This window comes from Natator depressus, chromosome 1 (genome assembly GCF_965152275.1).
Source record: "Natator depressus isolate rNatDep1 chromosome 1, rNatDep2.hap1, whole genome shotgun sequence".
Taxonomy (NCBI): domain Eukaryota; kingdom Metazoa; phylum Chordata; order Testudines; family Cheloniidae; genus Natator; species Natator depressus.
The window spans coordinates 210023735-210046753 of NC_134234.1; the positions used below are offsets into that span (position 1 = coordinate 210023735).

The 23019-nt window shown below is 47.6% G+C and overlaps 1 protein-coding gene across 2 annotated transcripts in view; it reads right to left on the bottom strand.

The window, feature by feature from the left end:
* Positions 1-23019, bottom strand: part of LOC141974762 (ephrin type-B receptor 5) — a 128515-nt gene that overhangs the window by 23369 nt on the left and 82127 nt on the right. For both annotated transcript variants that reach the window (XM_074934737.1, XM_074934738.1), the window contains 2 exons: positions 8358-8513; positions 5424-5762 (listed from right to left, as the gene is read on the bottom strand). In XM_074934737.1, the coding sequence (XP_074790838.1) occupies positions 5424-5762; positions 8358-8513 (495 nt within the window). The remainder of the gene's footprint in view (positions 1-5423; positions 5763-8357; positions 8514-23019) is intronic.

The window sequence follows — 23019 nt, forward strand, 5'->3', positions numbered from 1 at the left end:
TATGGCACATTCTTTTTCTGTTCAGCCTGCAGAGACAACACAGCTCAGAGAGAGGGAACTGGAGCATATTCCATCTTGTGCGTCATCCACAGAATCTTTTACTAAGTTCCAGTCAGTTATACCTCTTTAAACCCTCTGAAGACAACTGAGATCTGGTCTATACCAAAAACTTAGGTCTATCTAGCAATATTCTCAGGGCTGTGAAAAATTTTGCACCTGTGCAATGTAGTGAGGTTGAGCTAATCCCCATTGTAGACACAGTTAAGTCCAAGGGAGAAATCTTCTATTGGCCTAGCTACCGCCTCTCAAGGCAGTAGCTTGTTACTACACCAACAGAAAAATGCCTTCCGTTGATGTAGGAAGCGTACACTACAGTGCTGCAGTAGCACTGTAGCTGTGCTGTTTGTGCTGTAGTGTAGATGTACCCTAAGCTGAGACAACTCTCACTGAGGGAAAAATTTGCCTTGCAGAATCTTTATTACTGGTGATGTGTGAGAAGAAAACAACCCAGCTTGATTCTCAGAGCCCAGGCTGAGCTTTCAGAGTTAACAATTAGGAAACAAAATTTACTTCCAAAATGAGCTCTTTTGATCTGCAATCAATGAGAGACAATGAATATGGAGCCCTGCGATCCATGTATCCAGTCAATTTTCATAGCAGAACTGCACTTCATCTGTCAGCTTTATGCTGATTATACTAATCTGTAAATATCTTCTGACAGCCTGTAATACACTCTCTGTCTCCATGTTCCCTTTCTGTTTTGACTAAAAAAATTTGTAGTTTTTGTCTCACCTTCTACCAGCTAAGTCAGATGTGCTTCTCCTGGGCAAGAGGAACATCCTCTAGTACATTTCCCGGCTAAACCCAGAACTTCCATTTGATTTCACAGTCAGTAACTTTGGCATCATTCTTTACTCTAAAGTCTTCTCCTCCTCCTCATACAGCCCATCAGCCTGAAAATCTGCTGAATGACCCCCTGCAGCATTGCCCTTGAATGTCACTGCCTCCGCTCAGCCTCTGCTGAAACCCTCACCCAGCCCTTCAGATTCTCTTGCTATGATTACTGCAGCTCCCTTGTCTCTGGCTGGCATCCCCAAGTCCCATTGCTCTGACTCCAGCATGGGCAGAATGCTGCTGCCTATCTTCTCACAGCTACGAGGAAGCCTGACCACATCACCTCCGTCTTCAGATTGCTTCATTAGCTCTCTTTTGTTTCAGGATTCAGTTTAAAAAAACCCAAAACACTCTCCTTGCTTTTAAAACACTCCATGGACTTGCTCCAGCCAATCTCTCTATCCCTTTCCCCACTTTCTAGCAACACAGGAAATGCCAGTCTAGATCAGCACAGTGGTCCATCTAGTCCAGAATCCTGTCTCTGACAATGACCAGTAGCAGAGGCTTCAGAGGAAGGGGCAGGAAACCCCCTAATGGACAATTTTGGAATAACCTACCCATAGGGAAGTTTCTTTCTGACCGCTTTCAGATGGAGATAGTTATGCCCTGAAGCATAAGGATAGATATTGTAACTTCAAATGGTATAATCTATATAAATAAATAATCCTTTTTTAAATCCTATGAAGCTCTTGGCCTCAATAACATATTGTGGCAGTAGGTTCCACAGGTTTTTTGCTTGCCATATGGCAGCCTCCCATCCTTCCCACTACACAACCGCACCACTATTCATAGAAGATCCTTCTCCTCTGCAGCTTCTGTTTTCTGGAATGGCCTCCACCTCTTTATCTATCCATCTTAAAACCTCAAACCTCAGCTGAACATGACTTTTCTATCTTGCCTTATCTCTGAATATTTTCCTCCCTCTCCTAGTTATCCCAGCAAGCATGCCATTTTACTCTCCAAACTGTTTTGGGATAGCAGCTTGCTGGAAAAGATCAAGTCAAATTATACTGCAAGGATGTAAGTGTGAAGAGCTTTCCTGTGTCAGTCCCTTGTGCCCTACCTTAAATGAACCCCCATCCAGAGATGGGACATCATCATTGGATGCCATGGAAATGACTGATGTAGCGATCATCGGATCCCATCTCTAACTGTGGAGCAGGAGAGAGTGAGCCACTAGGTGTAGACAAACTCTTAAAGCGGCAGTCGCCTTGGAAACAGAGAACAAGGGAATGGGAAATACGGCTAAATGGAGGAGAGTACAGGAGAGAAATTGTTCCAAGAACAGAATATTGTCTTCAGGTTTTCTTGGGCATGTGGAAGAGGGAAGAGTGGATGCAAAGAATATATGCACCCAGCCATAGAGGGGAGTGAGAGAACCTGTGGTTAGTGCAGGGCCAAAGGGGAGATACAAAGGCTGCTGGGGCTGAAGATTCTTTGTCTGGCTACCCTTAATTCAATGGAGAGGAGATGAGTGTTACACCCTTTCATTCAGAAATTCTGTCCCCCAACTTCTCGCTCCTCATCTCTCCATGTCCTCTCATCCATTGCATCCAACCCGCTTCCCTGTCTCTCTTGGAGTGGAAGAGCTGAGAGTCCATCTGTGTGTGTAACAATAAAAAAAGAAAATCTAAGCTAAAGTGAAAAGCTGCCAAGGGGGCTGAAGGGAGGGGTCAGGAGTGAGACAGGCCACGTGACAGAGGAACAGAGGCCTCGTTAGCGTGAGCTGTCACTATGAATTGAGGGCAGCTCATCTCAAGCTCATTGCTAATGATTCTTGGGGAAGAGTAGAGGTAAAAAAGGACCCAACCACAATAACCATCCAGTGCACACTGCAGCTCTGGAGAGGAGCCTGTCAGGACAGCTGCTCCCCTGAGACCCTTCTGGAGCATGAGAGACCAGCCCCCACACAGCCAAGAGGAAAAGGGGGGCTGCAGAACAGGACAAACAAGTCAGGCATGAGCAAAGGAAGAGAGGAGACTTGGTGATTCAAAGGCAGAGCCAGAAGGAAGAGGTTACACTAGATTCCACCACTGCTGACTCACACAAATGAGGCAGGGATGGGAAATGGTGGAGAGCAGGGGAAATCATTTGGGAGGTTAATGTGCCACCTGCCCTCCCCCAGCAGAGTTCAGAGATACCACCTGGAACCATCCTTCCAACAGGAGTCATCTCTCCCTGTGTCTGGGGCCAGAGGCACAAAATACCCAAGCAGCCACTTGTGGCGCCACTCTTTGAGGGGCCAGGTATCCCACATAACCTCTGCTAATCACTGCTTCCCTGGTAACGGGAGCGATGGGGCAGAAAATCCCCCACCAGATGCCTAACACCCTCCAGCACCTCAGAGAGCAATTTGTGCCCTAGATTTTTTCCTTTCAAAAACCTGGAATCCCCCCAAGTCATATAAGTGACCCTGCCACATGTTCATGATCCAGCCACAGCTCACCTGCAGCCTCCTCTCTGCTCGCGGGGAGCATTATCCGCATCTCCCTGTCCTCACAGCAAGACGCTCCGCAGAACCCATACATTAAAGCAGGAATAGACCTATTAGCACAGTTCACGTCTGGTCCCCAGCCAGGGCAGAATAGTTCCCTATAGTATGTTCTCTTGGGCTTTGTCCAGGCCTAATTTTACATGATTTAGGCAATAGGGCTTCCACCACTTCTCTGGGGAGTCTAATTAGTAGAGTCTAATTAGGAGTTTAATAGAGCTCAATGGTAGCAAACAGCTCCTGATATTCAATTTAAATTGTTCCCCCTTTTGCTCCATTTCATCCCATTACTCCTGATTATACCCCACCCCGAGCCCACCCAAGAACAATTCCTCTCCCGCTAGCTATGTACACCCTTGTAGAGAGTTGCCATGTCCCCACCCAATTCTAGCTGTCACTTAGCAGAGCCAAATATGTGCATTCAGGTCTCTCAGGCTACCTTTGTAAGTCAGGTTTCAGAGTCCCTCCACTCTCAGCCAAGTACAGCCCTTCTGCAACAATCCAGGATTCTCCTGATTTTATTGCCATCTCCCCTCCATATACTAGCTTCCTCTATTCTGTCCATCACTCTGATAGGCTTTGCAACCCTTCACTCACCACCTCCAGGGCTGCCCAGACAACCAACTGGTCTCTCAGGGTACTTCTACACTGCATTGTAAACCTGAGTCGGTGGGACCCAGTTTGTGAACTTGGTGTTTCCCAGGCCCATGCTTGAGAGTCTGCATTACATTGTAAACCTGGGTTTTCAACTGCTGGAGCTGGGTTGCCCAGCCATACTAATATGTCCATACTGCACTACACAGACCTTCTCACTCATGTCTAAGGCTTGACTGCATCCACATTGCAATATGACATGCTTTGGATCCAAGTCTCAGCAGGACTTGGGCACTTAGTTCTAGTCATGATGCTTCCAGGATCACACCCCTTTCATTATTATTATAACAGACATTTAGATGGCAGTCATCAGTGTAATATCTGGGCAAATACCATTTCCCATCCACAGGGAAATAACATCCCAGGATCATTCTTTAGCACCATGGCACTGAAGGTTAGAAACAAGGAAACTTTGGCCAGTAGAAGAATCCATGACAGTTTTTGTAAAATGGGGTGTTAACCTCTTTCCTGAGTCTTGACTAAATTTCAGCTTGGGTCATTGCATTCTTTCACCCTGGCATTCCCACAGCAGTTGGCATTGATGTGTTTTTCTTTTTTGTCTACTGACCTGAACAGTTGTGCATCCTAGAGGTAGATGCACTTCAGTGCTGGATACAGCCATTCATATATACTATATTTTATCACGCTGTGCCCAGCTGTCATCTCTTTCTCTTTCGAGACAGACACTAAGACACAGACGGGCACAGTTGGTGAATTCCCAGTGATGTTTGTTAAGGAGTCATGAAATATGAACTGAAATGGAGTCCAGAGAGAGGGAAGGGGACAGGAGAGGAGCTGAAGAGATGCAGGAGGAGAAGTAAAAGACAAACAGGAGACTCACTCTTTTTTGAAAGAGGGCAAAGGTAAAGTAGGAAACTGAAGAGTGACTTAAGGGAAGAAAGATGAACTAGAGAGAGGAAGGGGGGGTCGAAGGGAAAACGAAGAAGAGCGGGAGATAGAGGGGATGATGAAAAGGCGAAGAAATGCTAAATCTTCCGCAGCAGCTTAAAACTCGCAGGGCCCCTGACGAACGATGACAGTGGCTCCTGCATCACGCAATGAAGCAGCTGCTCCTCTGACCAGTGGAGATACTTCGCTCACTGCTGTTCCCTCTGGGCCATCTCCTGCCTCTGACACTTCCTTGTTTCTTCATGCCCATTCACACTGGCAGCTAAACTCAGCTTCTCCGCCAAGAGGGGAAGGGAAAAAAGGGAGCAGCAGAGAGAGGGGCACACAGGAACCATTCAGAAGTGGCAGGTCAAGATGAAGTATAGCACACAGCCAAACAAGTCAGAGCCATGCCTGCTACAAGGCATGGAATGTAGAGGAAGGAATGAGAGAAAGCAGTAGGAGGGATGAGAGTCAGATGAACAGGCCTCCTCACCTGACTGGCTGGTGCTGACGTTGATGGCTGCATATTTGGGTGCCTCTGGGCTCAGCTCGGTCACCAGGTTGACGGCCTGGATCTCGAATGTGTACTGCACACGGGCCAGCAGGTTGGAGACCTGCACACGACTCTCTGTTAGCCCCACCTGGCGTGGCTCAAACTGAATGCTGTCCCCACAGCGCACGCAGGGCCCTGGAGACCCCGTCGGGCACACCTTGCAGATGATATTAAAGAAGACATCCTTGCGGCCACCCAGGTCCTTGGGTAAGCGCCAGGTCAGGAGCACATTGGAGCCAATGATCTCGTAGCTAACATCCCGGGGGGCGGAGGGAGTGCCTACAAGAGAGGAAAATGAGATATTAAAAACCTACAAAAGAATGACAGAGAGAAAGAAAGAAAAGGAAAGAGAAAAAGAGGACAAGTTCCTTATTTCTCATTCCTCCGCAAAAAATGTTTCAGCTGTTTCCTAGAAGGAGGCTAGGGACAAATACATTGTTTTGTCCCTATTCAAATGTTCTTTTCTTATAAGAGCTCTAGCACCCCCATGCTTTGGAGCAAGGACTTGAAATTTAGCAAGGGGGTGGCTTTTTGTCAGGGATGAGCCTTGTGTTGTTCTCATAAAAAGCCATCCAATTTATGAGCCTTTTTAAAATCTCAGTACGCACATGTTCAGTAGAGACTTGTTACAGTCTGGTAGCTAAATTCTCTGAACATTCTGTCTGCATTAAGCGTGCTATAGCAAAGTGCTGCAGGGGCTCCATGTGTCCCCTTTTGTTTCTCTGTTTTCCCCAAATATCAATAGGGTTCTGGACACTGATGCCTAGAACATTCCCTGAAATTTTGAAATTGCTCCTACGTGGCATTCACAAGTTATCACTTTACAGATGAACAGACAAACAGAGAAGTGCCTGCAAGATGAGTGTAGGCCTTCATAAACTGGCCAATGTTCATATACTATTTTTTCCAAAGGACCCCTGCCTCATTCAGTGCACAGGATGGACATCCACTGGATATGAATCCGGGTGGTGAACTGAAGGAATCTGTTGTCCGTAGGACTGTTGCCTCATTTGTTGCAAAAGCTGGAAGGTGTGCAATGAATGATGCAAGGGACTGCAAGAAGAGAAAGGATCATCTCATGTTTAAAACAAGTGAATGCTTCCTTGGAAAACTGGATTCTAACCCTGCCTCTGCCACAGAGCTCCTGTGTGATGCTGGGCAAGTCACTTAAGCCAAATTTTTCACAGGTGGTCACTAATTGTGTGTTCCTAATTTTTTAGGTGCCCAACTTGAGACCCAGGGATCTGATTTGGAGAAATGCTGAGCGCTCACAGCTGCCCTAAGTACAAAGAAAATAGGTTATACTTACAGGATGGGGGACTCTCTCCTGGGAAGTAGTAATTCTGAGATTTGGGGGTCATGGTGGATAATCAGCTGAACACGAGCTCTCAGTGTAATGCTGTTGCCAAGAGGGCTAATGCAAACTTGGGATGCATAAACAGGCCAATCTCAAGTAGGAGCAGAGAGGTTATATTACCTCTGTATTTGGCACTTGTGTGACCACTACTGGAATACTGTGTCCAGTTCTGGTGTCCACAATTCAAGAAGGATGTTGATAAATTGGAGAGGGTTCAAAGAAAAGCCACGAGAACGATTAAAGGATTAGAAAACATTTATTATAGTAATAGACTCAAGGAGCTCAATCTATTTAGATTAACACAGAGAAGGTTAAGGGGTGACTTGATTTCAGGCTATAACTACCCATATGGGGAACAAATATTCAATAATGAGCTGTTCAGTCTAGCAGAGAAAGGTATAACACATTCAATAGCTGGAAGTTGAAGCTAGACAAATTCAGAATGCAAAGGAAGGAATGGAATGCATAAATACTGGAAAGAATGCATGAATTTTTAACAGCAAGAGTAATTAACCATTGGAACAATTTACCAAAGATCATGGTGGATTCTCCATCACTGACCATTTAAAAATCAATGTTGGATGTTTTTCTAAATGATATACCCTAGGAATTATTTTTGGGGGAAGTTCTATGTCCTGAGTTATACAGGAAGTCAGACTAGATGATCACAATGGACCCCACTGGCCTTGGAATCTATGAACTGAAGACAATGGGAGTTGTGCTTCAACATATAAAGTGCTATATCATACTAAGTACTCTGAAAAATCAGGTCCTAGATATCTCAAATTGGGACCAAATTTAATGGACACTTTTGACCTTAATCTCTCTGTGCCTCCGCCCCTTATCTGTAAAATGGGGATAATACTCCCTCTCCTCACAGGGTGTTATGAAGACAAATTCATGAATGTTTGTGAAGCACTTGGACTATAGAGATAAGCACCATAGAAAGCCCATGAGGAAATTAATATTTCTGTCTTCCAAGGAGGGTTTCAGTAGTGTGTAGTAAATACAGTCTGGTGCTACTCATTGTACAACGAGGATAAAACAACATCTGAAGTAACTGCTCATTCAGTGAGCACTGTCATCCTGTGCAATTAATGAGGCAGGGGTCCTTACAGAAAAATACTATGTGATCATGTAATTAAAGACTGTATCATAATGCATACACACAAGGAGGCCGAATTAAGGTTGCCTGGGCAAACTGAATTCTGACATTTCCTAATTTCTGAGAGCCTGATTTTGCAAGATTAATGTTCTTTTAATGAAGGTTTTTGTATCTACTATATTGAGAATTGTATATAATATATGGGATTAATGAAATGTCTTCAATACATTTGGTGGGTAGACATACCCTGTAGTGGATTAGAAATGGTGCCCCCCAGATTCCTGCAGGGGAAAAGAGTGAGGAGAAATTATTCTCTCTTTCTCAGGGGCTCTTAGAGGCGATGACTCAGAGACTCCCCGGAATCATTGGCCATCCCTCTTCCTCCCCTCACACACTCTACCCAAACACTTACCAGTGCAGGGGGTGTCAGACGTGTCCGAAGCAGAGCGGTAGTATCGGCTTTGGCAGGCACATTCACTGGAGCCTGGCACTGGAGCGTGGCTGTGGGCGGGGCAGAGTCTGCAGAGGGCATCTCCCACATATGCTTTAAAGGAACCAGTGGGACAGGCTAGGGGAAAGAAAACAGTGACAGATGAGAAAGGGGACCAATTACTTCAGATCCCAGAAGGAACACATTCTCCTTCAGGCTGAGACCACACTGCTGCTGGGAGAATCCTGTATTGACTGGCTGTGCAGTTTCAGTCACCCCACCGCTGGACAGGCATTGCCTCCTTTGAGCTGGGATATGTGCCATTTCTCATCCCCACTAGTGACTGAGACTGCCATTAAAGTTGAAGTGGAGGTAGCAGGCCTCCCATCTCAATGTGATTTCTTAACCCTCTCTTGAAATCCCCAATCTGGAAAGCACTAGGAGCTTCAAGGTGGATTCATTTGTGGATGGTTCAGAGAAAGGGTTTTATTATCTAAATAGATTTGACTTCTATTACTGGCCAAGGAGCATTAGCAATGGAGATGGCTAAGAGAGTAACACTGAAACTAACATGGAAGTCTACCACATAGGAACACAAGCTGAGTGAAGAGTGCAATACAGCAAAACCAACTCCCTAATATGACAGCAGGCTCTGGGATACCACCTGGCAATGCAGGTCTCATGTGGCGAGTCACCCACATGTCAGATGCTGCAGCCCTATTTCTGCTGACTCATGCTAGCAGGTGGGTCTTTCTAGGTCCAGTTCAGAATAAAACAGGTTCGAGTTTCCCTCTGAGGCAAAGGAACATCCAATGAACAGCCGAGCACAGGAGAAAGCTTAGTCTGAGGTTTCTGTTTGGTTGTTGTTATTTAAGTTCACAATCAAGTAAATTCCCAGGAAGGAGGTAAGCTTGGACCAGACATAACACATGTACCTTATGTTAGGAGCAGTGAGAATGCTGTCTTATTCCACTATAATAAAGAATCTCCCCGATGGGTTGCATGAGCAAAACAACTCAAGGGGGGAGGAAAGCAGGACCAGGAGAAATAAAATGTGATAGATGGAGGGGGAGCTGGGGGGAGGGGGGGGAGGGGGGAGTATACACACAGCTGTACCTATCAAAAAGTGTAAAACATGCACTGGAAGGAAGATCAGGAACAGTCAGCATGGATTCACCAAGGGCAAATATTTGTTACAGACTCTTGATTCAGCAGCCGCATTGCCAGCCCCAGTTAGAGACATGGGGGCCAGGAATGGGCAGAAAGGATGGGCTGGAGGCAGACTAGGAAAAGAGTACATTGTGATACTCTCCCAGAGCTAGGGTGACCAGGTGTCCAGTTTTCGACCAGAACACCTGGTCGAAAGGGGATCCTGGCGGGCCATTCACTGTCCAGTTGGCAGCACCGCACAGCAGGGCTGGAGGCTCCCTGCTAGCCTCCACGCCGCGCGGCTCCCGGGAAGCAGCCAGCATGTCCCCTCTCCAGCTTTTATGCGTAGGGGCAGCCAGGGAGGCTCCACTCGCTGCCCCTGCCATGCAGCTCCCATTGGCCAGGAGCTGCTTGAGGTAAGCACCACCCAGAGCCTGCACCCCTGGACCCCTTCCCCCCCACGCCCCACCCCCCTGCCCTAGCCCTGATCGCCCTCCAAACTTCTCGATTCCAGCTCAGAGCATCCTCCTGCACCCCAAACCCCTCATCCTCAGCCCCGCACCCCCAGACAGAGCCCTCAACCCCTCCTGTACCCCAGCCCCTTGAGCCAGGCCGGTGAAAATGAGTGAGTGAGTGAGGTTTGGGAGAGCGAGCGACAGAGGGGTTGGGGGATGGAGTGGGGAGGGGGGGCACTAGGAGAAGGGCCGGGGCATGGGCGGGGCCTTGGAAGAGGGGCAGGGCAGGGGGTGTTCGGTTTTGTGCGAATAGGAATTTGGCAACCCTACCCAAAGCTCCACTTACTCATGATACAAAATCAGATGCCACTCACAGTACATTGTGCAGATCTTCAGACTATGATTGTCACTCTCCTTTGTGTGCACTTCGAGCAGCAGTCCACTAGTTAACAAGGCTGCATTTAAATGTGTGTGTGTGCAGGCTGCAGACATTAATACCCCTTTATAATGAAAAAGGGCAGTCCATATCTCTCAGAACCATTTCTTCAGGCTGCCAGCAGGCTCTGATTGACATCACTGCATTGGTTACACATGATTTATGCTTGCAACGTTATCTTCACAACCGTAAAGGCTAGACTTTTTTTTTTTAAATGAAAGCTTACAGATTCTGGCACACAATATGGCAGCTACTCCAGGGAAAAGGACCCTCTTACTAAACCACCTCAATTTGCCACTTGGAAAAGAGGCCCCTGATTTGTGTGTAATCAATAACTACTGTTTGCTCTCAGGTGTGTTTGGAAGGGGCCAGAGAAGGTCCAGAAGCAGCAGCAATCCTCTCTCCAGACCATGTTTGTACAGCAACAAACAGAGTTTAAAAGAGGCTGAAGGGGAATGCTATGAGGAGCAGCAGGTGAAGTGAAATGGAAAGAGCCCCTTTTTTAGCCTAGGTGGAAAGCTCTGTTTGGTCTCCTGGAATTCCTGGGGGAGAGATCATCTACCCTAGGATTTACTATAGCACTCGTGGCCACAGAATATAAGTGCTTCCCAGCAATGACCGAACTTAGCAATTTTTACCCTTGGAGCTCAAAACGCTTTAGAAAGGTGAGCTAAGTACAATCATTCCTGCTTTACAAATGTGGGAAATGAAGCACCAAAGGTAAGTGACTTGACTAATGTCACACAGCAGATTAGTATCTGAGCTCCTGACTCCTAGGCCGGTGCTCTACCCACTGAACTAAGCTGTGTCCCATCGACAAGCAATATAGGTTCTTGCCTTGCAAACACAGACTCTGAGGAGTGTGTTTGTGTGTCATTTTGAAGATTTTGTACCTACTTTGTAGATAATAAATTCAAGGGTACACTACTCAGAGATCCTGACAATATTGGTTACTTGTGCCCTTCACTATTAAGCCAAATCCCAGGGAAAAGGGAACATTTTCACATGAAACAGGTTTGTTACATCCTTCTTTTGTATTGTCTTGCTTAACATATGAGCAGGGTGATGGCTGATGCAATCTGCCGTGGCCTTGGTCATTGAATACATTACACACATGCAGGCCCCCTCCCCACCTGCAATCTCTTCTCAAACCAGGGGCAAACTAAAATGTCAAGTCACAGGCAAACTCCCCTTGGCAGTGACAACCACTCTGTCTGCCAGGTGCAGGAGGGAAGCTAGAAGGGAGAAGTCTTCGCCTCTAGGCAGCGTCTGATTTCAGAACTGATCAGTGAAGCGGAGGTGAAATGATGAGGGACACTGTCCCCTCTGGGCGAGGCACCTGGGAAACAGGTTTGAAGCAGAAATAGTGAAGGCCACAAAAAAAAAAAAAAAAAAAGAATCTGTGTGGACAGAGACCCAACCATTCATTTCAGCCCCAAGGACAGAGGCAGCAATTCAAGAGCTATGGAGCTGACAGAGAAAGGAATCCTGAGCACCACCGGGAGAGTGCTCTAGTTTATTTTTTAATTATTCAGTGGGACAAAATAATCATTACATTGTCCTGCATGAAACTGGGGGCTCATGCTGGGATTTCCAGGAGGTATGGGGGCAGAGCCAGCTGGAAGGGGATCACACTGGCTGGATACCTCCATTTCTATCCCTCTGGGATTCCTACTCTCCTATTGCCAGACAAGAGGAAAAATAGCAACATGAAATCATACTGCAGGCAAAGCCGATTTGTGGAGATTAAATGTGATTCACAGATGTTCAAACCTCCCCCACCTTCCTAATGAAAAGATAATTGGAGAAAAATCACCATGACCTAAAATTTCTAGGTACTTACATTTTTCATTTTCAACCTTAGTCAAAGGGGCTGGATTGACAGCACTAGAGACAAATGGCCTCTTTGTATCCAAAGAGCAGGTTCACCGTGGGCAGGGGGAGCAGCAGGCCAATCCCTGCCTCCCCGCCCACACTGCCCACAACCCCTGCCCACCTGCTCTTGGAGAGTCTCCCTTCAGGGGGGAAGGGAGGGAGTCCAGGCTCCAGTAAAGCTGGTCATGGAGATGGTTATTTGTGATATGGACATCTATCTCTCTATGACACTGACTGAGAACTACCAACTCATTTCACACAGAAGCCCTCAGATGGGAACAATGTTTGATCACTGCCCACCTAAATGGGTTTTCACAAGTATTTCCCCTCCTCCATCTCTCTATGAATAGGATGGCAAGGATTAACTCTGAGAGAGCTAGAAGACAAATTCGACTGGCATCTGAATATTTAAAAGCCCATCTCCTTCTGCTCCAGCAATCACAGCGAGCCCAGGGGCTGCCATTCCACACACACAGCCCAGCCCTGCCTGTTTCAATGGCCCACTGCAGGATCCCACATCTCCCCCCTTCACAGCTTGATCAGATCTTCCATGTCTCATGCTACCCTAAGAATAAGATTAATTCTCTTTTCCCCGTGGAGGAATAACCAAGGGTCCATGCTCTTTTCCCCTGCGTTGTGACCCTGAGCAGTTTCTGTTAGTGAACACTACTCACCTGGGACAGTCATGGAGGAAATCCCAGTCTGATTCCGCCCCCCTGCCCCGCCCATACCTGCACACGTGCATTTAGTCTGACTCCAGTGCAAGTTCAACCAGCCATAGAAAATACCTACCTGTACCAGCCTGATCAGCTGCATGGTCCCAACACCCTGGAAGAAAGCATGCGTGGAGCCCTTGTCAATTCCTGGTACTCAATGCCAGCACAGAGGGCTGGAGCCGCAGTGCCTCGGGGGGGCACAGAGTGCTGCCTCTTCCCATTAAGTCAAGGGCAGCACTAGAGAAGAAGGCACAGTCAGGAAAGGCACAACTGACTCCCTTTCTGTCGGCCTTGGTCTGCTCATGTCTCTTGGCATGGTGTCAGAATGCCAGTACGGCTCAGCTGGGCACTGCTCAGGCTTGGAGACACTGACCCATTTTCCCGGGTCCTCCTCCCTTCCCCCCTTGTGCCTGCTTATCTTTCGGAACGAGTTCCAATGGGGAGGCTGGAGCACCCTGCCACTGACTTGTATCAGTGACAAGTTTGGAGAATGGTGAGTCCGGTGGGAGAGGGTCTGCGGGGAGCAGGGAAGGGACAGAACCAGAACAAAAGGAGACAGGCTCAGGGGAGGGAATGAGAGAGAAAAAAATGAAACACAGGAAGACAGGAACAGAGAGAAAGCCAATGATACAAAGCAAGACAAACAGAGCAAGGGGGAGAGAGTGCAGGGAGAGACAGACCAACAAAGGCAGAGCCAGCCATACAGACAGGCTTTGGGCACCAGCAGTGGCGATTCTCAGACAAGAGGATACATATAGCACTCTTTGCTCAGATGCAGCTTGGATGTCGGCTGCCCTGGGAGTTGGGTGGTGTGTGTGCTGCAAGAACAGGGAATGTTTCCCCAGGCTTTCCCAGGGAAGGGGAACTCTGCATCTGCTTGGGGAAAATCCACATGCTTCTTCCCCTTTGAAAGCTGGTGTCTTGGGCTGGTACCCAGGTCCAATGCAACAGACGGGCCTAGGTGAGACTGTGAGCATCCACTACAGGCTGGGATGGGGAGTGGGCAAGGTGCCAAGTCTCCATTGGTACTTGGGCTGTGAATTAGATGGGATGCCAGTGGGAGAAAACAGGGAGAAAGGAATGAGAGTAGCACATCTGGGAAATCGCTGCCACTCCAGGATGCCAGATGGATGGGGAGGGTGGCTCAAGTCTCTCGCACACATGCACACACTTCCCCCGCCATCCTTTCAACATCACAAATAGCACAGGAGGTTTGGACGACAGAGCATGGAACGGGGAAGGGAGGGGAGATTATTGGATGGGATTTAATGGTTTTAATCAGAACTTTCTCTCCATCCTCCAATCCGCTTCCTGCCCACTATGATATTATAGAGGAAGAGCACGGCGGGATTGGAGGGAGACCCCCGAGATTGCATGTGGGTGAGGGGAGCCCAGAGAGCATGGAAGAGGGAATCAGATTGTACAATATTCACGGGTCAAAAAAAACCAAACACAAGCTCCTCTGTGAATGAGAATATACAGCAGGGAAGCAAAGATATAGACCAGCCCCAGCCCTCACTCAATCCCCCTAATATCTCAGGTGCACAGACACAGTTTAGTGGAACTTCAAAGAGACACTCGGAGGAATGATAAATACATACAATTATCAATAATAGTAATACATATAATTAGTTTTAAAAAATACATCTTAGGGTTGTATCAAGCCAGAAGATAGATAATACCCACAACTTCAGTGCTCAGTACCCATCAGGAAAAATGATACTTATTAATAATAAACAGTAATAAAAGAACTATAACTATTATTAATACTTAGAAGCTGCCCAAAAACTGGTAATAAAATGTGATAAAGATATGACCACTTTATTAAATGTTTCTATTTGTTGATAGTTCAAAATCTTACCAGTATTTTCAAAAATCAAAAAACTTTGACTAGCTAGTGCTAGTCAAAAATGTGAAACAACAAACAAAACATAAACTGCCAACAATTGTGAACATTTCATTACATTTTCGAAAGGTTTGGGGTTTTTTTCCTCGCAAAAATAAAAAAGGCAGAAAAATTTCAGCTGGTTCTAATATGAACTTACTATGTCAACAGCACTTCCCTTCTGAAGGACTGAAAGCAATATATGACATTAAGTACACATTAGAATCTTATTAATTAGCATTATTAATATAGCACCAAAAATGCCCCAGCCCCTTTACAACACAAACAAAAGAGAAGATACAGTGCTGTCTCAAAGAACTTATAAATCAGCTTAGACACAGTGAGAGTAACAGACTATAACAGGAAGGGGATGGAGTGGGCAAGAGCTGAGGTTACAGTAATAGGTTATGGTACATCCTGATGTAGGGTGACCACACATCCTGTTTTGGCCAGGACAGTCCCCTTTTTGAGCCCTGTCCCTGATGTCCTGACTTTTTTTGGCAAAACTGGGCATTTGTCCTGTTTTGCCAAAAAAGTGGGGTGCACCTTCCCTGGGGGCGGCGCAGATGAACATTTGGGAGGGGATGAGCAGTGATTTTTGGACAGGGGGGATAGGAGCCTGGATGATGTGTCTCCGCGATGCCCTGCCCCTCTAATCAGGAAGCAATGTGGTGTCATTTGCTCACTCTGCAGCCCAACCAGTGGGCAGCGCAGTCAGGACCCTAATTCAAACTCTTCTCCAGTTGGGCCATGGAGCCATGTCACTTGTGGGCCCTGGGCCCGACTGGACAACCCAACTGGTAAGTGACCAGCCAGGTCCCGCAGCATTTGCTTGTGCCAGGGCACCAAGCATAGCACTGCCTCCCCGCAGGTCCCCCCCTCCCCTGAGCGTTCCCTGCAGCCCCCACCCCAACCTCATGTCCTCCCCATCCACTGTCCTTCAGAGCCGGTCCCCAAAACCCTCTACAGCCCCGCCCCAACAGGCTTCTTTCCTTCCCCAGTCTGCCTCCAGTAGCCTGCTTCTGCCACATCCCAGCAGGGACACCATTTAGGGAGGGCATCTCCCCCCTCAAGTTTTGTACCACTGGCCGGGACCAACTGCCCGGCTCCCAGGTCCTCCATCACTTCCTCCTTTCCCCCCTCCCCGAATCTGAAATGGCGGTCCTGCATCACGGCCTTACCCCACTTCCCTAGGGCTGCTCTCTGGAGTCTCCTTGGTCCCTCCCACTACCTGGAGCTTCCTTCCTGCACCTCTGCTATCCCAGTCCCCAAAGGGACTTCACGCTGCCAGAATGGATCATAGTCCAATAACTTTACCTCCTGGCTACAAGTCCAAAAGTACTCACACCCACACACTCACACCCTGCTTTGCTGCCCAGATCCTAGCCCATACCCATTCCTCCTCCCTCTTTCCCCCATTTCTGTTACTTGGCTCTACTGGGGGCATGGAGGAGCGTTTGTGGGGCATAAGGGATAAGCGGTGTCACCAGGCAGCTTGGGCCAGCCCCACACATCCCATTTTCAGTTTAGGGAAATATGGTCACCCTATCCTGATGGCTCCTTTCAGTTTAAACATACACAGTTAACAAGGTTACTCTGTTCTTGGGGGTGATGTGGAAGAAGTGGACTTTAGAAAGGATTTATTTGCATGACGAGAGAGAGGATGGTGGCTTGGCAAAAAGTTTTTGGGAGGGTGTTCCCGACACCGGGACACAGGTGGGGCCGAAGGATGTCTAGTGTCAAGGTTCGCATTGGTGGTGTAGTGGAAAGAGTGGGATGAGCAGCGTAGAAGGCAAGGTCTGGGAAGCACTAGCTGCACACTACTGAGCACGACCTTCAATGAGAGAACAGGACATTTAAACTAGATACTCTGGGAATGGTGGGTTGATTCAATGAGGGGGATAATATGGTCTGAACCACCAGCCCCACTGCTATAGAGATGTGGTAGGAGGCACTACACACCCCTAAATGCCTTCTGTGCAGAGATATGGTGAGGTCATAATTAAACTGATTAACGGGGGAAGTATAAAGGGGTCAGTATGTAGATAAGATGGTGGGAAGGGCCTGATAATTGATGAACAGGGGGAAGGAAAAATAAGGGGACAGTCAATGAAACTGAAAGGCAATGAATGTGAAGCTTACAAGAAGTGGAAGACTGGACAAATGAGCAGGGAGGAGTATAAAAATATTGCTCAGGCATGCAGGAGCTAAATCAGGAAGGTCAAATCACACGTGGAGACGCAGGGAGCAAGGGATGAAAGAGTAACAAGAAGGGTTTCTTCAGGTATGTTAGCAACAAGAAGGTGGTCAAGGAAAGTGTGGGCCCTTATTGAATGAGGAGGCAACCTAGTGAAGGGGGTTGTGGAGAAAGCTAATGTACTCAATGCTCTTTTTGCCTTTTTGTCTTCACAAACAAGGTCAGCTTCCAGACTACTGCACTGGGCAACACTGTATGGGGAGGAAGTGACCAGCCCTCTATGGAGAAAGAAGTGAATGAGTGGTCTGTGGATGAGGGGAAAGCAGTGGACCTGTTATTCCTGGACTTTAGCAAACCTTTTGACACGGTCTCCCACAGTATTCTTGCCAACAGGTTAAAGAAGTATGGGCTGAATGAATGGACTATAAGGTGGACAGAAAGCTGGCTAGATCATCAGGCTCAACGGGGAGTGATCAACGGCTCCATGTCTAGTTGGTAGCCGGTATCAAGCGGAGGGCTCCAAGGGTCGGTCCTGGGGCTGGTTTTGTTCTATATCTTCATTAATGATCTGGAGGATGGTGTGGATTGCACCCTCAGCAAGTCTGCAGATGACACTAAACTGGGAGGAGAGGTAGATATGCTGGAAGGTAGGGATAGGATACAGAGGGACCTAGACAAATTAGAGGATTGGGCCAAAAGAAATCTGATGAGGTTCAACAAGGACAAGTGCAGAGTCCTGAACTTAGGACAGAAGAATCCCATGCATCGCTACAGACTAGGGACCGAGTGGCTAGGCAGCAGTTCTGCAGAAAAGGACCTAGGGGTTACAGTGGACGAGAAGCTGGATAGAGTCAACAGTGTGCCCTTTTTGCCAAGAAGGCTAATGGCATTTTGGGCTGTATAAGTAGGAGTATTGCCAGCAGATCGAGGGATGTGATCGTTCCCCTCTATTCGACATTGGTGAGGCCTCATCTGGAGTACTGTGTCCAGTTTTGGGCCCCACACTACAAGAAGGATGTGGAAAAATTGGAAACAGTTCAGCGAAAGGCAACAAAAATGATTAGGGGGCTGGAGCACATGACTTATGGGGAGAGGCTGAGGGAACTGGGATTTTTAATCTGCAGAAGAGAAGCATGAGGGGGGATTTGATAGCTACTTTCAACTACCTGAAAGGGGGTTCCAAAGAGGATGGATCTAGACTGTTCTCAGTGGTAGCAGATGACAGAACAAGGAGTAATGGTCTCAAGTTGCAATGGGGGAGGTTTAGGTTGGATATTAAGAAAAACTTTTTCACAAGGAGGGTGGTGAAGCACTGGAATGTGTTACCTAGGGAGCTGGTGGAATCTCCTTCCTTAGAAGTTTTTAAGATCAGGCTTGACAAAGCCCTGGCTGGGATAATTTAGTTGGGGATTGGTCCTGCTTTGAGTGGGAGATTGGACTAGATGGCCTCCTGAGGTCCCTTCCAACCCTGATATTCTATGATTTTATGATTAGCAGCAGCATTTTGAACAAAATGTAGCAGAAAGGGATTTGAGTATAGGGAAGATGTCAGAAAAGGAAGTTGCAATAATCAAGTGTGAGATCAAACTGACAGTCAACACTTCTGTGATATACTGGGATGACTTTGGCCACTGCTGAAAAGCAGCCACTTTTGGGGTGAAAGGCACCAGATGTTTAATAGCACACAGAAATGTTCCACAATAGTTTTGCTACCTTAGCTAATCCCATGGTGGGACACCAATTCTGTATTATTTATTAAATACTAACTGTGTGCACGGTACTGTACAGTCAGAAGATACAGGCCCAGATCCACAAAGGGACTTAGGTGTTGCAGCACCCAACTTTTAGGCACCTAGAACATGAGTGGCCCTACTGGGTCAGACCAAAGGTCCATCTATCCCAGTATCCTGTCTTCCGACAGTGGCCAATGTCAGGTGCCCCAGAGGAAATGAACAGAACAGGCAATCATCAAGTGATCCATCCCCTGTCACCCATTCCCAGCTTCTGGCAAACAGATGCTAGGGACACCATCCCTGCCCATCCTGGCTAATAGGAACAGCACTGGAAAATCACAGGAACAACACTGGGATCTGCAAAGCTTGAGTTAGGCACCTCAGCACCTATACAATGAATGGGGAGAGGCAAGTGCCTTAGAATGCTATCCACAAGAGCCAGCACACTGGGCAGGAGCTGCCTAAATTAGCCAATGGGGGATGCTGACCAGTGGGGGGTGTCCTAAGCCCTGCCCCTCTCAGGGAGATAGGTACCTAAGTCCCAGGCTGCAGGGAGGTGCCTAGCTCTGCTAGCAAGCCACAAATCAAGGGAAGATAGGTGCTCCTCTGCCTAGCTTATGTGCAGGACACAATCCAGTAGGTATGCTCAGGTATTGCCTAACAGCCGTGGGAGGAGAATCATAGAATCATAGAATATCAGGGTTGGAAGGGACCTCAGGAGGTCATCTAGTTCAACCCCCTGCTCAAAGCAGGACCAATCCCCAACTAAATCATCCCAGCCAGGGCTTTCTCAAGCCTGATCTTAAAAACTTCTAAGGAAGGAGATTCCACCAGCTCCCTAGGTAACGCATTCCAGTGTGTCACCATCCTCCTAGTGAAAAAGTTTTTCCTAATATCCAACCTAAACCTCCCCCACTGCAACTTGAGACCATTACTCCTTGTTCTGTCATTTGCTACCACTAAGAACAGTCTAGATCCATCCTCTTTGGAACCCCCTTTCAGGTAGTTGAAAGCAGCTATCAAATCCCACCTCATTCTTCTCTTCCGCAGACTAAACAAGCCCAGTTCCCTCAGCCTCTCTTCATAAGTCATGTGTTCCAGTCCCCTAATCATTTTTGTTATCCTCCGCTGGATGCTTTCCAATGTTTTCACATCCTTCTTGTAGTGTGGGGCCCAAAACTGGACACAGTACTCCAGATGACGCCTCACCAATGTCAAATAGAGGGGAATGATCATGTCCCTCCATCTGCTGGCAATGCCCCTACTTATGCAGCCCAAAATGCCATTGGCCTTCTTGGCAATAAGGGCACACTGTTGACTCATATCCAGCTTCTCGTCCACTGTAACCCCTAGGTCCTTTTCTGCAGAACTGCTGCTTAGCCATTCGGTGCCTAGTCTGTAGTGGTGCATGGGATTCTTCCGTCCTAAGTTCAGGACTCTGCACTTGTCCTTGTTGAACCTCATCAGATTTCTTTTGGCCCAATCCTCCAATTTATCTAAGGCCCTCTGTATCCTATCCCTACCGTCCAGCATATCTACCTCTCCTCCCAGTTTAGTATCATCTGCGAACTTGCTGAGAATGCAATCCACACCATCCTCCAGATCATTAATGAAGATATTGAACAAAACCGGCCCGAGCACCGACCCTTGGGGCACTCTGCTTGATACCAGCTACCAACTAGACATGGAGCCGTTGATCACTCCCCGCTGAGCCTGATGATCTAGCCAGCTTTCTATCCACCTTATAGTCCATTCATCCAGCCCATATTTCTTTAACTTGCTGGCAAGAATAGTGTGGGAGACCGTATCAAAAGCTTTGCTAAAGTCCAGGAATAACACGTCCACTGCTTTCTCCTCATCCACAGAGCCAGTTATCTCATCATAGAAGGCAATTAGATGAGTGAGGCATGACTTGCCCTTGGTGAATCCATGCTGACTGTTCCTGATCACTTTCCTCTCCTCTAAGTGCTTCAGAATTGATTCCTTGAGGACCTGCTCTATGATTTTTCCAGGGACTGAGGTTAGGCTGTCTGGCTTGTAGTTCCCCGGATCCTCCTTCCCTTTTTAAAAGATGGGCACTACATTAGCCTTTTTCCAGTCATCCAGGACCTTCCCCGGTTGCCATGAGTTTTCAAAGATAATGGCCAATGGCTCTGCAATCACATCCGCCAAGTCCTTTAGCACTCTCGGATGCAGCGCATCCGGCCCCATGGACTTGTGCTCGTCCAGCTTTTCTAAATAGTCCCGAACCACTTCTTTCTCCACAGAGGGCTGGTCACCTCCTCCCCATGCTGTGCTGCCCAGTGCAGTAGTCTGGGAGCTGACCTTGTTTGTGAAGACAGAGGCAAAAAAAGCATTGAGTACATTAGCTTTCTCCACAACCCCCTTCACTAGGTTGCCTCCCTCATTCAGTAAGGGGCCCACACTTTCCTTGATCACCTTCTTGTTGCTAACATACCTGAAGAAACCCTTCTTGTTACTCTTAACATCCCTTGCTAGCTGCAGCTCCAAGTGTGATTTGGCCTTCCTGATTTTGCTCCTGCATGCCTGAGCCATATTTTTATACTCCCCCCTGCTCATTTGTCCAATCTTCCACTTCTTGTAAGCTTCTTTTTTGTGTTTAAGATCAGCAAGGATTTCACCGTTAAGCCAAGCTGGTCTCCTGCCATATTTACTATTCTTTCTACAAATCGGGATGGTTTGCCCCTGTAACCTCAATAAGGATTCTTTAAAATACAGCCAGCTGTCCTGGACTCCTTTCCCCCTCATGTTATTCTCCCAGGGGATCCTGCCCATCAGTTCCCTGAGGGAGTCAAAGTCTGCTTTTCTGAAGTCCAGGGTCCGTATTCTGCTGCTCTCCTTTCTTCCTTGTGTCAGGATCCTGAACTCGACCATCTCATGGTCACTGCCTCCCAGGTTCCCCTCCACTTTTGCTTCCCCGACTAATTCTTCCCGGTTTGTGAGCAGCAGGTCAAGAAGAGCTCTGCCCCTAGTTTGTTCCTCCAGCACTTGCACCAGGAAATTGTCCCCTACACTTTCCAAAAACTTCCTGGATTGTCTGTGCACTGCTGTATTGCTCTCCCAGCAGATATCAGGGTGATTGAAGTCTCCCATGAGAACCAGGGCCTGTGATCTAGTAACTTCCTTTAGTTGCCGGAAGAAAGCCTCATCCACCTCATGCCCCTGGTCCGGTGGTCTATAGCAGACTCCCACCACGATATCACCCTTGTTGCTCACACTTCTAAACTTAATCCAGAGACTCTCAGGTTTTTCTGCAGTTTCATACCGGAGCTCTGAGCAGTCATACTGCTCTCTTACATACAATGCAACTCCCCCACCTTTTCTGCCCTGCCTGTCCTTCCTGAACAGTTTATATCCATCCATGACAGTACTCCAGTCATGTGAGTTATCCCACCAAGTCTATGTTATTCCAATCACATCATAATTCCTTGACTGTGCCAAGACTTCCAGTTCTCCCTGCTTGTTTCCCAGGGTTCTTGCATTTGTGTATAGGCACTTGAGATAACTCGCTGATCGTCCCTCTTTCTCAGTATGGGGCAGAAGCCCTCCCCTCTCACGCTCTCCTGCTCGTGCTTCCTCCCAGTATCCCACTTCCCCACTTACTAAGGGCTCTGGTCTCCTTCCCCCGGTAAACCTAGTTTAAAGGCCTCCTCACTAGGTTAGCCAGCCTGCTTACGAAGATGCTCTTCCCTCTCTTTGTTAGGTGGAGCCCATCTCCACCTAGTACTCCTCATTCTTGGAACACCATCCCACAGTCAAAGAATCCAAAGCCTTCTCTCCGACACCACCTGCGTAACCATTCGTTGACTTCCACGATTTGACGTTCTCTACCCGGGCCTTTTCCTTCCACCCCTCCCTCATGTATAAAGGCTAGCCAAGGGATTAGAGCATTCACCAGTTCAAGTCCCCACCTGACTGATGAGAAGGGGTTTCAACAGGGATCTACCATCTCTAGGGTGACCAGACAGCAAATGTCAAAAATCGGGAGAGGGGGTTGGGGGTAATAGGAGCCTATATAAGAAAAATACCCAAAAATTGGGACTGTCCCTATAAAATCGGGACATCTGGTCACCCTAGCCATCTCTCAGGTGAGTGCTCTAACCACTGGATTATAGGGTCACTCTTACTTTTTCTCTAGCCCAATTAATATTTAATTAAAGTGGAACAACTTCAACAG